The sequence below is a fragment of the Saimiri boliviensis genome, chromosome 16, assembly GCF_048565385.1.
Source record: "Saimiri boliviensis isolate mSaiBol1 chromosome 16, mSaiBol1.pri, whole genome shotgun sequence".
Classification (NCBI taxonomy): Eukaryota; Metazoa; Chordata; class Mammalia; order Primates; family Cebidae; genus Saimiri; species Saimiri boliviensis.
The window spans coordinates 67,463,285-67,479,389 of NC_133464.1; the positions used below are offsets into that span (position 1 = coordinate 67,463,285).

The 16,105-nt window shown below is 36.1% G+C and overlaps 1 protein-coding gene across 5 annotated transcripts in view; it reads right to left on the minus strand.

The window, feature by feature from the left end:
* Positions 1 to 16,105, minus strand: part of DGKH (diacylglycerol kinase eta) — a 190,492-nt gene that overhangs the window by 60,420 nt on the left and 113,967 nt on the right. For 4 of the 5 annotated variants that reach the window (XM_039473342.2, XM_074387784.1, XM_074387783.1 and 1 more), the window contains 8 exons: positions 14,743 to 14,847; positions 14,339 to 14,471; positions 10,250 to 10,356; positions 9,481 to 9,606; positions 5,903 to 6,005; positions 4,558 to 4,717; positions 2,690 to 2,798; positions 2,420 to 2,559 (listed from right to left, as the gene is read on the minus strand). In XM_039473342.2, coding sequence (XP_039329276.2) covers positions 2,420 to 2,559; positions 2,690 to 2,798; positions 4,558 to 4,717; positions 5,903 to 6,005; positions 9,481 to 9,606; positions 10,250 to 10,356; positions 14,339 to 14,471; positions 14,743 to 14,847 — 983 coding nt within the window. Of the gene's footprint in view, positions 1 to 2,419; positions 2,560 to 2,689; positions 2,799 to 4,557; positions 4,718 to 5,902; positions 6,006 to 9,480; positions 9,607 to 10,249; positions 10,357 to 14,338; positions 14,472 to 14,742; positions 14,848 to 16,105 lie in introns of those variants that run through there. The other variant, XM_074387786.1, reaches the window with a different exon arrangement.

A 16,105-nucleotide genomic window follows, 5' to 3' on the forward strand; every position in this document is an offset into this window, starting at 1 on the left:
AATACGGTTAAATAAACGGTAAGAACTCCACCCAAATGTCTAAGTTCCTTGCACCTTCCATGCTATACCTCCCCACTTAATAGGAAATGGTTGAAGCTAAAGAAAAAGGAGAAAGTGGCAGCAAGAGATGAAAAGGTGAGGAAGAGATGCATGTGAGTACCAGCTAAGCAGAGGCAAAGGCTAGAAAACACCATCTGGTGTGCATATATAACGGGGAGAGAGTGTAGAGTTGAGAAAGCACCCTGGAAACTAGACAGAGCAGGGATTGTGGTTTACCATGTTGGTTCTATTACTTATTAGCTATTTAACTTAGATAACGTAAAAACCTCCTAAACCTTTTCACCAGTACAATGGAGATGGCAACATTAGCTATGTCAAGGAGAAGGACGATAATTAAATGAGATAATGCACGAAGTAAAACAGCCAGAAAGTGCAGGCAGACAAAAACAAGTTGTTTTTATTCCCATTATATCCAGAAGACTAAATTTTCATCTTTGTAAAATAATGCTTCTCTGACCCACCCCATAGTGTTGTTTTGAGGATCAACGAACACATCTGAAAAACTAATCTAATTTTGAATAATAAACAATGATTTTTTTCACTTGTTCTGTACAAACAGTAAATTAATAAAGGAAACAGAGGCATAAGATATTCCTGTTTCCAATAAAGGTCTTAAGTTTCTGAATCCCCTTTGATCTGCGTGTGTGTTTGTGTCTTCGGTTTTGTTTCGGCATACCGGCAGGTATCAAGGAATTTCACCCTGGGGGTGCTGTTTCTTGGCTAACCACCTGGAGAAGTGACATTTTATTTTTATTTTGTTGAGACACGTTCTTACTCTTTTCACCCAGATTGTAGTGCAGTGGTGTGATCACAGCTCACTACAATCTCCACCTCCTGGACTCAAGTGATCCTCCCATGTTGGCATTCCAAAGTGTTGGGATTACAGGGGTGAGCCACCTCGCCCAGCTGAGGAGTGAATTTTTATAGCACACAAGGGGAAAGCACATATCCAAGGTAGATGAAAATCCTAACAGCAGGATAAGTGGTCTTTACATTTGCAACAAAGAAAGTATTTAAAATAACCCCTTTTGTTTGGTAACCACAGAATTGGACGATTGTCTGGGAAATCCCCTCCATGCTCATTTACAAATAATGGTGATTTTACTTATTTATTGCCAATCTTTTTTCCCCAGAATGAGGTATAATTGACAAATAGCCGTATGTATTTAAGGTGTACAACTTGATATTTGGATATACATACACCACAATCAAGCTAACTGACATATTCATAGGTACCATTTCTCTTTTTCATTCCTTTTCTTCTTTAAACCTCCAGATTCTTTTAAAGGCTGGAGACTGAATCCAGTAGCACATTAGATTTTAAACTTTTATGCACCTAAACTACTGGGGTATCTCTCTCATGTAATTTTGGATAAACACAGACAAACGTTCTGCTTCCTAGCCCTTTTTAAATATTCTGTCAGCAAAAGAATCAACCGTTACACTATTACCTTATGATAGGCAAGGTTACAATTAATTAGGTTATAGCTCATCTTAGAGTAATTACATTTCAGATTGGTGGCTCCCCGATGAAATTTTGTTATTTTCGGGAAGAGTTCCACAGATGACTAATTCTATCAAAGTTGTTTTGATTCATGCTACCTCAAGTTGATTGTGATATTTTGACATCTGTCTTCTACTGACACTGGGGGTTGAGGAGTGACTGGTTACTAAGTCCAATTGTTCCTTATGCCCAAATTCTAAACCCCTCCTCTATAACACTCAGGGTATACACACTGTAGTTTCTTTTTTATACAAAGACATTCAGAGAGAAAGCAATTAAGAGACGTGATCAAGAATAGCATAAACACAGTAATAGTCCCTTCATTTGAAGCTGTCTTCCTAATACTTCCCTATCCCTGGGAAAGGATTATTTATATCTTAACGTATTTAGTTCTTATTGGGTCAATTCATTCTTAATATGTGTATTTAAGAGGAGATACTCTAACAAATCTAACCTTTATATGTCCTCTTTAGCTTTCTGGAAGCCACACAATGACAGGGGGCTACCTATTATACTCATCAAAAGGCACCCTACAAAATGAACTATTTTAGCTTTTTGACCTGAACTGTAATTTAAATAGCAGTAACACAGCCTTCTATATTTAAAATAATGAATTTCTCAGACTAGTTTTTCATAATTCATTCATTCACTATAAAACATCTTTATTGAGTGTATTCTCTGTGATAGGCCCGTTCTCCAACTCAGGCAGGAACCAGTGCACAAGATCAGGAAGGTTCTGCCTTCTCCGAGCTTCTAGTCAGTAAAATTTATTAATAAGTCTTTATCAATAAATCATCAAAAAATGATTTCCGTGTGCCATTTTCCAACGGGTTGTAGAAAAGAATTCACTTTTACCTGTCCAACATTTTGGTACTGGCTCGTTCTAATTTCTCTAGGATCTGAGGAAGTTGGGTGTCATCATCATATGAACCTCCCCAGCCAAGAACTCTTGCGAGGTCATTTCCTGTACCCAAAGGCAACACTCCCAGCTGACACTGAAAGAGAGTGAGACAGGGTGACTTTCAGACGAGTTGGGAAACAGGGATTACTGCATTTCTGCACCTCTCTGGTAAGTATGTTAGTATGCATTCATGTTAATTAGCAAGTAAAATAATCAGCACTTGCCTGTTTATTCAAGTTGAGCTTATCAATTTCTGACAAAACCCAACCTACACTTCCATCGCCTCCACAAACAAGAATCCGGAAATTGTCGAACTTCTGAAATAATCTTAAACTGAAAGCAAAAAGGATTTTATGTTAGTATAAAGACATGAAAATCACTTTCTTCAATTCTTGGTTATTCTGTATTGGTATTCATGTTCAGATTAAATATAAGAACTCCTACTTACATGTTAATTATACCATAAACATTCATTGAAGTGTAAGTTTAACTCAAGGAAACTTCTGAATCATAAGGAGGAAAGGGAATGATAAGTAGAAATGAATATAAAATGAGGAGGAATGGGAGTGAGAAATAAGAAAACAAAAAAGAATCAGAGACCAGGAAAAGTAAAGTAATACAGGATGGTGGAAGTGGTGGTTTTTCTCTTTCCATTACAGGAACAAATTCTTAAGAATTACAAACCATGTGTAAGGAATCTAGGGTGCTGAAGCTAATGAGTGACACTCAGGCAGTTCCTAAAGACACAAGTCAATGTACTGCTCTCAGGATTCCCAACTAGCTTTTTCTCCCCCTCTTCTATTCTCAGGCCCATCCTTCTATTTCCCCTCATCTCAACTAATGACACATCCTAGCTCCTAAATGTACCCTTGTACACTTACTTCAAGTATTGTGGAAAATCTGAAAAATATTAGAGGGACAATCTCAGGAAGTCTCACCAAGAGAGATACTTGGAGCCTTCGAGGACGAATGGGAAAAATAAATCAAGACTAAGATAATGGAACTACAAAGGATTATAAAATGGATGTGTCAGAAAGGAGGACAAAACTACCCTACCACGGCAGAGACAAAGAAGGTGAGAAGAGAGGCTAGATGGGGAAACTCTAGAACCTCAGCAGAGGAAAGGGAGGGCGGTACATGTAGATAAGGAAGAAGCGGGGTATAAATGAAGAAGACCAACGTTCACGGGACCAAAAGGGCCTGAGATTTAGCAAGATAAAGGCAAGGGAAGCAGGAAAAAAGACTAGGGGCAAAAGTAAACAGAGGCACCAAGAGAGAAGGAAGGAGAGAAATAGAGAAGACAGAGGAAAGTGTCACATTACAAAACACAAAACGCCTTTTCAGGCACTGGTATTGAAAATCCCCATTTCTACTTTTGCATTCACGTTCTAAGGTAATGGTGAAACCCAAGAGAAAAGCTGAGTTGCCCTAAGTAAATCATACAGAGGTTTGAAGGCTCCTGGTTCAGAAGACATAATATCACCTCTTAAGAAAAATCATATGCATACCCTAAAAAGGTATTGCAAGTACCACAAGGTATATTTTCCCTCAGTGAAAATACTACTTAGTTCATTTTATCTTACAGATTTTAAGTTACATGACATCCAGAAAACTGAAAAGAATCATCAACAAAAGTGTTTGTCATCTATGTGAACTCAGTCTGAAATCCTTGAAGAACTGCCCTTGAGAGCCATGAGAGTCCCTGTACTTGGGTTTGATAATTGATTATTTATATTACATAAATAAATATCAGCTTTCCATGCAAATCATTTTCTAATATTACTTTCTATTTCTATATTTACACAGTTGATCTTTCCTGGAGCTGAAGAAATTGTTAGTATTGTTTGATATAGAATATATTCTAAAACATTTTCTAAACAAATGTGGAATTGAGAAATTTCAATAGAGTTTTGGAATTTATACAAGACAATTGTATAACCATCCAAAAGGTCATGTTAAAACTTCTAATTAGTGAGTCAAAAACGAGGGAGGGATCTAGAGCAATCTGTAATTTTCATGAGCTAAAAAACCAGACACATTTAACACCTAGTCCTACATTGTATTCAAGTAAGATTTATCAATAATCAGTTACCCTAAATGAGGACCTCCATTCATTAAATCAAACACCTGAGCCGGATTTAGCAACTGTTTAAAGCGACGAAGGAACTTTACTCCCTGATTATCTCCACTCTTAGAATTGACGAAAACCAACAGAGGACTAACACAGAAGGAAAACGTTGCTCTACAGAAACCTGTAAAAAAACACAGTCCAAGATCAATACATACAGCTTCCTCTTCTAAATTATTAGCAAACATTCAGAGAAAAGAAATTTATAAAAACTGGAGTATTAAGTTATAATTTAGCCCTCCAAATAGAGATAGGTTAACTATTTACACACAAACCTATATTTTAAGTATATGCTCTATAATGAAAATCATACCCAAGATGATAAAAGTATTAATCACAGATAATTTAAGATATACCACCTACCTTAATTATGCTTAATTATAAGAAAAACTAATTTATTATAGTCTACAAATTCACATTTGTCAAGGAATTCATACACTCATATTCAGTATTTCAAAATATTTTAACTGCTCCTTTCTGAAGCCTGAGAGAATATTTTAAGATTTATAGTAAATAAAATCAGGGCTGAGGTGGGGAGAGAGGGTTGTGAATAGCATAGGTTTAAAAAATGCCACCTCCTTTGAGATTTATAAACTTAGATCTTGAGGTTTATAAACTTAATCTAAAATATCTATTGGCATAAATTATATAAAAAGTTTGAAAAGCATAAAGCATGATATCAGTGCAAGACATTAATAATAGTGCAGTCCTCTCTATTATTCTTGGGGAATTGACTCCAGCACCCCCATGAATACCAAAATCCACAGTTGCTCAAGTCTGTTATATAAAATGGCATAGTATTACACATGGTAAAAGTCTTTGTAATATGATTTGCTTAGAAGGAAGTCATTAGTATGCAATCCCAAAACGAGTATTGTAAAGGGGTTCCTCAGCACTTCATAGTTACGTTGTAAGGTTTTGGGAAAAGTGCATTTATAGTCATATAAATTTCTACAATGAAATTACAGAAAAACATGCTAATAGGCAGTTTCAACTATAGAGGAAAAAAACATAAAAATTAACATTTTCAGAATGTATTGCAGTATAGAATAATCATTTTATTTACTGAAACATACCATCTAAAACTCTTATATACAGTAATTTCATGAATTTGTTAATAGCTGTTCTACAACTATCACTTAAATATGTTCTTTTAAAAATTGAATGTATTTTCAGCAATTTAAATGGAATTATTTTAGAAAAAACTACCATGATAATCAATTATAGTTATAGTTATTCTAGAAAGAGAAATACACAGATCAATATTAATTATACCAGAAATATACATACTTACACTACTGCTACATACCATCGGAATCAGTGCTGTTTAGCGCAATTGGAGGTATGATAGATACTTTACATTGGCCAAGTGGACATATTGGATGGTATAAATCTTTGCAGGCAGTATGTACCTAACAACAAACAAATATACCTTCAAGAATCATAAAAATAAATTAATGTTTTGCCATTATAAATCACATCTAAGGAATTGATAATCTAGAATCAACTGTACCACAAAATGTTCAGTAATTCATAAACTAAATGGTATAATATTTCTAATTAAGGAAATGACTAAACATTTTAGAAATGGAAACTTGGTTTTAGTCTACACAAACAAATTTTTGGAACGATCTCAGAGAAGAATATATAGTTAATGAACAACTGGTGAGGGCAAGCAGAGAGGAAGAGAAGAGACTGAGAGCAGAGGAAGGGAAACAGCAAAAGAGAAAAAGAAGGGAAATGACGGAGGAGGAGGAAGACAAACCAGTATATCAGTATCATTGCCCATTAAATAAATTGATGACAGAACATTTATTTTGTTTTTATACAAATTCTTATAAAATTTAACAAAGATAAAATGTGCAATGTGCCTGCTTTTCTGCAGCAGCAATCCTACAACTTTCTATTCACATTTCTTTTATGACATTTCCCTGTTATTAAAAGTACAGGTGCACCTATGCTTATGTTCTCAGCTGGACTGCTGCTCTGTAAGATAAGGGAAAGTGATGCATATCACAGGCTCCCCGTAAATGTGCTTTCTGTAGAAATGAATCTCATGGTCATACAAGGTACTACTGAGAACAAGAACAAGGATAACTTATTAGGTAGGACAAAGGCGATTTAGGATACTTTGTGTACTTGTCTGGAGAGCCTTCTAAATCTTTTAACCAGTAAAAGAAGATATTTCTCATCAAGTACTTATTTAATATGACTTTATTAGTCCTCTTAGAAAACAGGCATAATTAAACCTGCATTTATCAAAACTTTTGGAAGAATAACTAAAATTTAATAGTGATTCTAATTCTGGTGATGAACTGTTTTAGACAGTTTCCTTATGCTTTGCAATAATTAACTATACAAATGCATTTTAGAAAAACCAGCACACACAGACAGCTTTAAAAGTAATTTTATAATGTCTGAGAACCATGGAAAGAAACAGAAAGAAATTTATAATAATGCTAAATAAGAAAAGCAGATGATTAAATTATGTCTTCACAATTTTTACAGAAAACGTAAACTTGTCCACAGACCTGGACGACAGCTGGAAAAATTGTAAGTTGATTCATTAGGCTTGCAGGGCTACAGGTTTTTAAATTTGGTTTGTTTGTTTTACTATATAGACTATGTTTTAGGCACTACATATCCTGCTGTTAGAAACTCATGTTTTTGTTTGTTTGTTTGTTTTGAGATGGAGTTCTGCTCTTATGCCCAAGCTGAAGTGCAATGGCGCAATCTCCGCTCATTACAACCTCTGCCTCCCGGGTTCAAGTGATTCTCCTGCCTCAGCCTCCCGAGTAGCTGGGATTACAGGTGCATGCCACCATGTCTGGCTAATGTTCTGTATTTTTAGTAGAAATGGGGTTTCACCATGTTAGCGAGGCTGGTCTCGATCTCCGGACCTCAGGTGATCCGACTGTCTCAGCCTCCCAAAGGGCTGAGATTACAAGCGTTCTTTTTTTTTTTTTTTTAATTGTTTGAGATGACGTTTTGCTCTTGTTGCCCAGGTTGGAGTGGAATGGCGCAATCTCAGCTCACTGCAACCTGCACCTCCCAGGTTCAAGCAATTCTTCTGCTGAAGCATCCCAAGTAGCTGGGATTACAGGAATGCCCCACTGTGCCCAGCTAATTTTTTGTATTTTTAGTAGAGATGGGGTTTCACCATGTTGGTCAGGCTGGTCTCGAACTACTGACCTCAGGTGATCAACACATCTCGGCCTCCCAAAGTACTGAGATTACAGGCGTGACCCACTGTGCCAGACCAGAAACTCATATTTTAAAGGCAAAATAATATGTAAACAGGCAAATGGTTGTGTATAGAAAGTGCAAGTCTAAGAGAGGTGCTATAGGGTGATGGTAGCTCAGAAACCAGCATGTCAAACTTACACAGGGTGGGGCAAGAATGATGTCACAAGGTGACATTTGAGTTTGCCAGGAAAAAAAAGGCATCCTTCCTTCTACCATCTGTAATACCGCTGCTATTCTAGTTAAGGAATGTTTAAAAGTTAGGGGTGAATAGAATGAGCAAGTAATAAACCTAATTAACTCTTACTGTTAAAGTTAACAGAGTTTTAAAACTACTGATTTTTTTAAAGTAGAGATAAACATATTTCAGGTAAAGAAAATTTACATAAAGACTTTCTAAAATAATTCATCACACATGATGTGTTTTCTTTCTAATACGTTGGAAGTGAACAGTTGAAACTCTAGAAGTAGAGACACAGACTTTAGTAAATGTACAGACTAATAAAAACAGCAGCAAAACTTGCTACCAATGGTTGTCCGCTCAAGAAGAAATCTGAGGTGGGATGATGATTTAAAATCTCGTTTATGAGTAGAACTCTTTTAACATAAAAAAATGGCATAAGAGGATTTTAGGGGTTAGGCTTGCACTAAGATTCTAAAGAAAGATATCTGCTACAGTCTATATAGTAGATTAAATAAGAGAAAAAGTATTAATAACACATCTAAGGCTAGTAAAAGAGGTAATCAATGAAGAATAACAAAAGCATGAGGACAAAGAGGAGAAACACAGATTACCTATTGGGCCTAACTCAAAGGCTGTAGGGCTTATTTTCCTTTGTGGCCTATCAGACAGTCTCATTGATTAGGAAAGCAACACATCACACATCTCTTACATTTGCTGATGAACACTCTGCATACCAAAAACAATAGTTTATCCACATGTTAACATTTGAGGATGGCCTCCAAATTTCAGCCAGCAATGTTAAAAGACAAGACTCAAAACCACCAAATAAGGCAGCCCCCATGCAAGGCAATCACTGTCATTGTAGGAGAGCATCGCTCAGTGCTAAGATGAGCACTCACAGCCATGGCCTCCTCATGCTGCAGTCTTTCAACCCCATGCCACTGTCTGCATGGCCTCCTTCCTACTCTGCCTGTCCTCACACAGTTCAGCGGCCCCATCCTCACCATAGCTGGCATCAGTAATCAGCTGCTGGCTTCATGTTAGGCTGCAAGTGCTTTTCACCTCTGTCCGAGAGCGCTGACGGGGTTGCAGCAAATTTACATTTTGCATGTCAACCAAAATTTGGTGACATACCATAAAGGGGCTTCCAAGTAGTAAAATAGGCCCAAACATAGCAAACCACTATGTTGACAAAGCAAAATTAAAAAACAATAAAACTATGGGTAAGAGATCCTGAGGCACAGGAAATGAATGAACAAGAGTAAGTTTTACAGGGCATTTGAAAAAATGACCAGACTGGGAGGACTATACCATAAGGAAAGAAGAATGTCATCGCGGGCTGTGTATGCTACCAGGCTCAGCTCTGTCATCAATTCTTTGCCTTGCCTCTAACCCACGTGGATGACAAAGTTAGGGAAAGAAGCTAATTAAAAACGATGAACTGATTCCAAAACCCTCACCATTGTCTTACACCAAAGGCATTTCCAATCCTGTAGACGGAGAACACTGCCACATGTTTTGTCGCAGACGGCACACTTGGCACTCACAGGCAGGTTGCCCTCGAGCCACTGGTGAGGCATCGCGAGCTGTGGAGAGGGAAGAAGGGCAGCCAGGTGAAGACTGGCGGACACCAACCTCACCCCAGGGGAGATTTTGGTTCATTTCTCACTCTAGGGGCTCTATAGTGTGTGCCATGCATAGCATTCACTCATTTACCCCATGTTGATTAAGCATCTATTATGCCCGAACCTTTGAGGAATATAAAAGTAAGGTAAAAGCTGTGCCCTTCAGGGTTCAGGTAGAGGTTTAGCTGAGGCATGTAAAGGGATTACAATAAAGTGATCACTAAGCACTACCAGAAACACATATGCATGGCGCAATGGAGGCGGGGTTTTGAAAGAGGATGTGTACTGTTGAGAGGCAGCCCCAAAGTCTGAAGAGTGGACATCTCAGCTAAGCCATAAAGAACATCCCAGAGTTCATCAGACAAAGGGTGACAACAGCCCAGCACTGGCCACTTCTAAGCCCTATTCATGACAGATTTCCTTCAAAATCCAAGCACTAAAGAAAGCTATGAAGGATTGAATTAAAAATAAAAACTCAGAATCAACCAAACCCTCTCTTAAATCCTAGTAATAACTATTCCTACTTATCTATCACCAGCCTTCTGCAAGAATAACATAAAAGAGGAGCTACGGGGAAGAGACCAGAGACAGGGCAGCCGCTTACGCCATCTTCATCTTCTATAATGTCCTTCCCGATGGAGGCCAGGGTAGTCCATTTACAGTTATTTGTTGCTCTCACTGCACATCTTTTGTGAGCCTTGAATTTACACACTAAAAAAAAAAAAAAAGAGCAACTACTTTTAAGTGGATAAGTACTTTTGGACCAATAATTAAAGGAAATCACAACATAAAATTTTAAAAGGCAGGGAGGAAGCAGAAGAAAACAAATATATTTAAAAGATTAAATTATTCTGCAACAATAGTAATGGTATTCTAGAAAACAAATATGGCTACGTATTTGTGAAGCGCTTTTATCGAGCTCTAAGTAGACTGCTACTTAGAGGAACAGAAAAGAAATGAATGCGAAAGAATTACTGCTTGAGAAGGCAGACAACACGCATACAGAAGAGAGGTAGACAGAGAAGAAAATAAAATTTGGTAGCAGGTCTGCTGGTGACATCCTATTTTTAAATGTGGGTGCTGATTACACAAACGTGTTTAATTGGTGAAAATTCATCATGTTGTATGCTTCTGATATTTGTATTTTCCTATACACATAAAATAATGATTATTAAGTCTGAAAATGTCAGTAAGATAAAGTTGATCCAGAGGGGCTGTAAAGTGCAAGTATACCAATGAGATAGCCAGACACCATGGAAAATCAGTTGGTGAGGGTCACAAACACGGCGCTATCTTTGGAAAGTATTATGCTGAGATGACTAAATGATCAACTGTAGAAAGAAAGGATGATGAAGTGATATTGTCACTTCAGGCTTCCCAGTCCTATTATTTAAAAAAAAAAAAAAAAACTTATAAAAGAGAAATTGGAGGAAAAAACTAGGAAAAAAAAGCAGCACATATATGTAAAAACAACTACAGGTTATTTGAAAAATTAACCATGCTATGAAAATCAGAACTCGACAATTATTAAATACATTTATCTCTCTAAGGAAATTATTCAAGTGTTAGTGGACACTGATGGTATATCAGTTCCCAATTTTTTAGCTAAACAGTTAAAATTAAAGATCATTTCAATGGAAACATAATAAGGTAAGTGTTGCTAAATTTAAATGCAAGGTGTCTCCTTTTCATGTGATTTTCTGGATTTTGAAGTCATTTGATAACAAATTTTGCATTACACACCATTCTCTTGAAAGTGTCTTACTTTTATATAAAATGAAAACAAAAGCTTCAGGTACAATAACTAAGATGTCTTTAGACAAATGTTCAAAATGCTTCATGTATAATGACTAGTCTATGTATAAATGGACAGTTAAACTGAGCAGGTTTATCCTTGAAAAATATTAGGCTAGGCCAGAACAGTGGCTCACGCCTGTAATCCCAACACACTGGGAAGCCAAGGTGGGGGGATCACCTGAGGTTAGGAGTTTGAGATCAGCCAGATCAACAAGGTGAAACACCATCTCTACTAAAAATAAAAAAAATTAGCCGGTGTAATGGCACATGCCTATAATCCCAGCTATTCGGGACTCTTATGAGGTATAAGAATTGCTTAAGCCATTGAGCTGAGATCATGCCACTGCACTCCAGCCTGGGCGACAGAGTGAGACTCTGTCTCAGCGAAAAAAAAAAAAAAAATTCATCTATACACATTGGAAATGTTTTGTTTACCTTCTCTTTTGTGTACCTGGAAAAATTCTTTCCCTTCCACCATTTTTGTTAAAAATGTGTAACTCGAACACAGACTTCATAAAAACAATACTTCACTTGAGGCCATGTGCAGTGGCTCACGCCTGTAATCCCAACACTTTGGGAAGTCAAGGTGGGATGATGAGGAGGTCAGGAGATCAAGACCATCCTGGCCAACATGATGAAACCCTGCCTCTACTAAAAATGCAAAAATTACAAAACTGTTGTCATGAAGATTCACTTTATTGTGGAAATGAGGTTAGAAAGGCTAGTAAAGGTAGTGAAGGCTTCACACACTGGAAGCTGAATTCTATGCTAATATAAAGTTATTCATAGTCACTATTGAACAAATTATTATATTTGCATCTCTTATAATATTTAAAGCCTCTTGATCTAATGTTTTTAGTTTTATCAAGTAAGCTGCTTATTCAGATTTTAGGGGGTTTTCAAAAGTGTAAGTATGACTTTATGATAAAAATATCCAGAATAACCATATTCTCGTAAAACATAAAAAGGCAATTTTTAAAATTTATAAAACCCTTGGGATTTTTTAAATCTTCTGCTACAGTTCTGAAAATACTAATAGGTAAGATACTGCAGATTAAAAAATTTTTTACCAACAAAGGAAATGAATATTAATATATACTTGTCTAAAAAAAATTTTAATCCGATAATTGAGACTTTTTTAAAAGTCCTGAAAATTACATTATTTATAGAATATAACAAATTTATTTAAAGACTTTTAAGTTTCTTATTCTCACCAACTAATATAATTTTCATTTTTTAAAAATGCCTAGAAAATATTCAGTAATTCCACTACTGACACAATTTTTAAATAAATATATTTAATAATGTATAACCCTCAAATCAGAAGGGTACCACAGAGTGTCTCAGATGTGTTGTCTTTTTAGCATTTTTGCAGTAACAATTTTAGTAAAATCTTTAAAATAATACCATATAATATTACAGACCTGGTAGGAGTTATTCAGCTCTATGTGAACCCTTTTAGATTAATTACTAAACTCATATAAAGGCCAATCACATCTCTTACGGAACCATTCTTTAAGTCTAAAAAGAAATGTTTAATGCTTTCTTCAAATTTTCTCCTTCATGAATTTTAATGTATGAGGCCCATGATGCAAATTTCTAGTTATCTACTTGGTAAGTTTCTTATAAAACACAGTTACAAACTTCTTACAATTTATTTCACTAGATAAGTAGTTTTATTGTATGTATTCTCTCATTTAGTTTTTATAGTGATTCTATGAGGCATAAATGACTATTATCCCCATCTTAACGATGAGGTGAGGAAAGTCTAAGTGAGTTGAACTACTTTTCCTGGTTATAGTTTGAAATGATGGAAGTGGAAAAGGGTTTAACTGAAGAACTGTAGTCTTAACCACTATGCTATATCATATTCAATAGTTGAAACAATGACATAGTGCAGATTTTATAGTTCAAAATCAATTAAGGCTGTGACTCTATTACTACTTTATTACTTAATTATAAATGATATTCCAAATTACTTCAATGTTTGGATTTGAGAAAAAAGCTGGTATTATTATATATACTTTAAAAAGTAGTATACAACAGTATAATCACTGAAGCATGAAGTAAATCTAAAGAAGTTATAAGTTTTCTGTGGGCAATTATTAAGGAATATGCCATTGGCAGTCACTGCTCTTATATTAACAATAACTCACAAATCTGTTCATGCCTCTAATCCCAGCACTTTGGGAGGCCAATGTGGGAGGACTGCTTGAGCCCAGGAGTTTGAGACCAGCCTGGGCAATATAGTGAGACCCTGTCTTTAGAAACTTACAGAAAAAAAATTAGCCAGGTATGATGGTGCTTGACTGTAGTCCCAGCTACTGGGGAGACTGAGGTAGGAGGATCGCTTGAGCCCAAGAGGCTGAAGCTGCAGTGAGACTTGATCATGCCACTGCACTCCAGGGCGGGTGACAGAGAGAGACCCTTTCTCAAAACAAAACAGAATAACAACAGCATAGCCCTTATTTTTAGAAAATTTTAAAGAAATTAGAAAGGATGATATCTATTTAAACAAATGAAATGAAAGAAAACAATATTTAAAACAATGCAATATAATTAACAATCAGAAATTCTGCCAAAGAGTAAATACTGTCCTCACAAAAAGTTTTGCTCTCCATAATCAACCAGAATAAAGAATACCAGAATGATTATTACAAGGTCCAGAGATTTTTTTTTTTTTTTTTAGATAGTACTTCCTAGTTTCTTGAGGGTAAAATGCTGTATTTTGACTTATGTGTCCTTAAATGACTGTGTTATTTTTTTCCTGAGCAAAAGTATTTCTCAAGCTAGTCCTATATGTGGAGAGCTCAATTTTAAGCTACAATGAAACCAGTGCCAGCATGTCGACAGTATGGTCACTGCTGTGAGAAACACATGCTAGGTGCTACAGTACCTTCGCAGGACAGGCCGTGGGACGTGACTCCGGAAAGACTTTCTCTGCACACGTTACAGAAGGTGGGTCGGGCATGGGAGCAGGCGTACCAGTTGTGCATCCCTGAGAAATGTTCCACATTAAACTGGGCCACCTGGAAATGAGATGTGAGGACAGATGTGCCAAACCAGCAAACAAGACTACAGATGCTGAGCTGTTTGGAATGCATATAGTTATAGTCAGATGTTCACATCTATCACTTTTAAAACCAAAGCACTTCGCTTTAAGCTAAGAAGTTCAAAATCTGGTTTAAACAAGTTGCCGAATGAGTTTACACATACTTATGTTTGCACGGTAGAGCTCTAGCCCTTCGGTTAATATTTATTCTCTAAGAACATGAGATGAAAGAAAAGATGCTATTTTACCTCATAAGGTTCTCTGGTCTGTACAGACTTCAGTGAGCTGATCCAATCTTCCATCTCCTTTCTGTTCTCAGCACACAGCATTAGCCTTCTGAATGGAGTGATGATCTGAAAGGGATAATCCAGTCTAATGATTGTTAATACCCAAAGAGAAAGATTGCCGTAAAACCTAACATATTCTGAGGTAATTCCATTTCTAACCTGAGCCTTTATTTCTTATGCTTTTGTCCTCTGTATATAGAAATAATGTGGTCTAGGAAAGAAAAAGCCTAAGGAGTTTTTCTGTCTTTGATTCTTTTGCTACTGACTTGGGCTCTTTAGTTCTTTTTCCTAAGGCTATGAACCCAAATAAACAATGCATTCTTATTCTATGGAATATATCTTGAAAACTGATTTTAAATATACTTCAAAATGATTCATAGTAAGCTTAGCAGGAATACATAATTTTCAATATGGCAAATATTTTTAAATTAAAAATCAAAGGAATGCAATACTAAATCATTTCCTTTTTTTTTTTTTTTCTGGTAAATATGGGGTTTCACCATGTTGGCCAGGGTGGCCTCAATCTCTTGACCTCGTGATCTGCCCACCTGGGCCTCCCAAAATGCTGGGATTACAGGCGTGAGCCACTGCCCCTGACCACCTAATTGACTTATTACCGTATCAAGAATATTCTGTTAATATTTAAATAAACTGAATTTACGTATCATTTCTACTGCCTATTTTAATGATTTATGAAGATTCTTCCCCCATTGTATAGAACTCTACTGTACTACTATTTAGTGAGAGCAGGGATGAAGAATTACCATAAACATCCTTTTGTTGGCTTTAGGGAAGAAAATAATTGCAACTTTCACCTTTTGTCATGTCATTAAAAAGGCAACTTAATTACATTAAGGACCTTAAAGCAAATGAACTGAAAACTTCATGCTGTCATAACACCAAACTGCTTCAAAGTAAGATTCCGAAACGACTTGAAAGAAGCCCCTATTTATTTGTAAATACAATATTCTGGTTGTAATCTTGAAGTACTAAATCCTACCCATTTACTGTCAAGAAGAGGTCATTTATTTACTCGCAGAACAAGAGCAAAATGTTGCATTCGTACCTAGAAACTATTTCCAAAGAATAAAGCATATATCTATTTATATAGCAAATAAGAATTTTTCTCAAGTTAAAAGCCTCTTGATCACATAGGTCTAAACATCACATTGCATTATAGAGCAGATTTCACAAGTAATGAAAAGTAATAATCATCTAAAACAAAGAAAAAGAAGGAATCCTTCCCAAAAGGAGTAAACTAGTAAAAGCCTAAACCATTACTATTCATCTTAAAAAAATAAGTCCATTATTCAAAACAATAGAG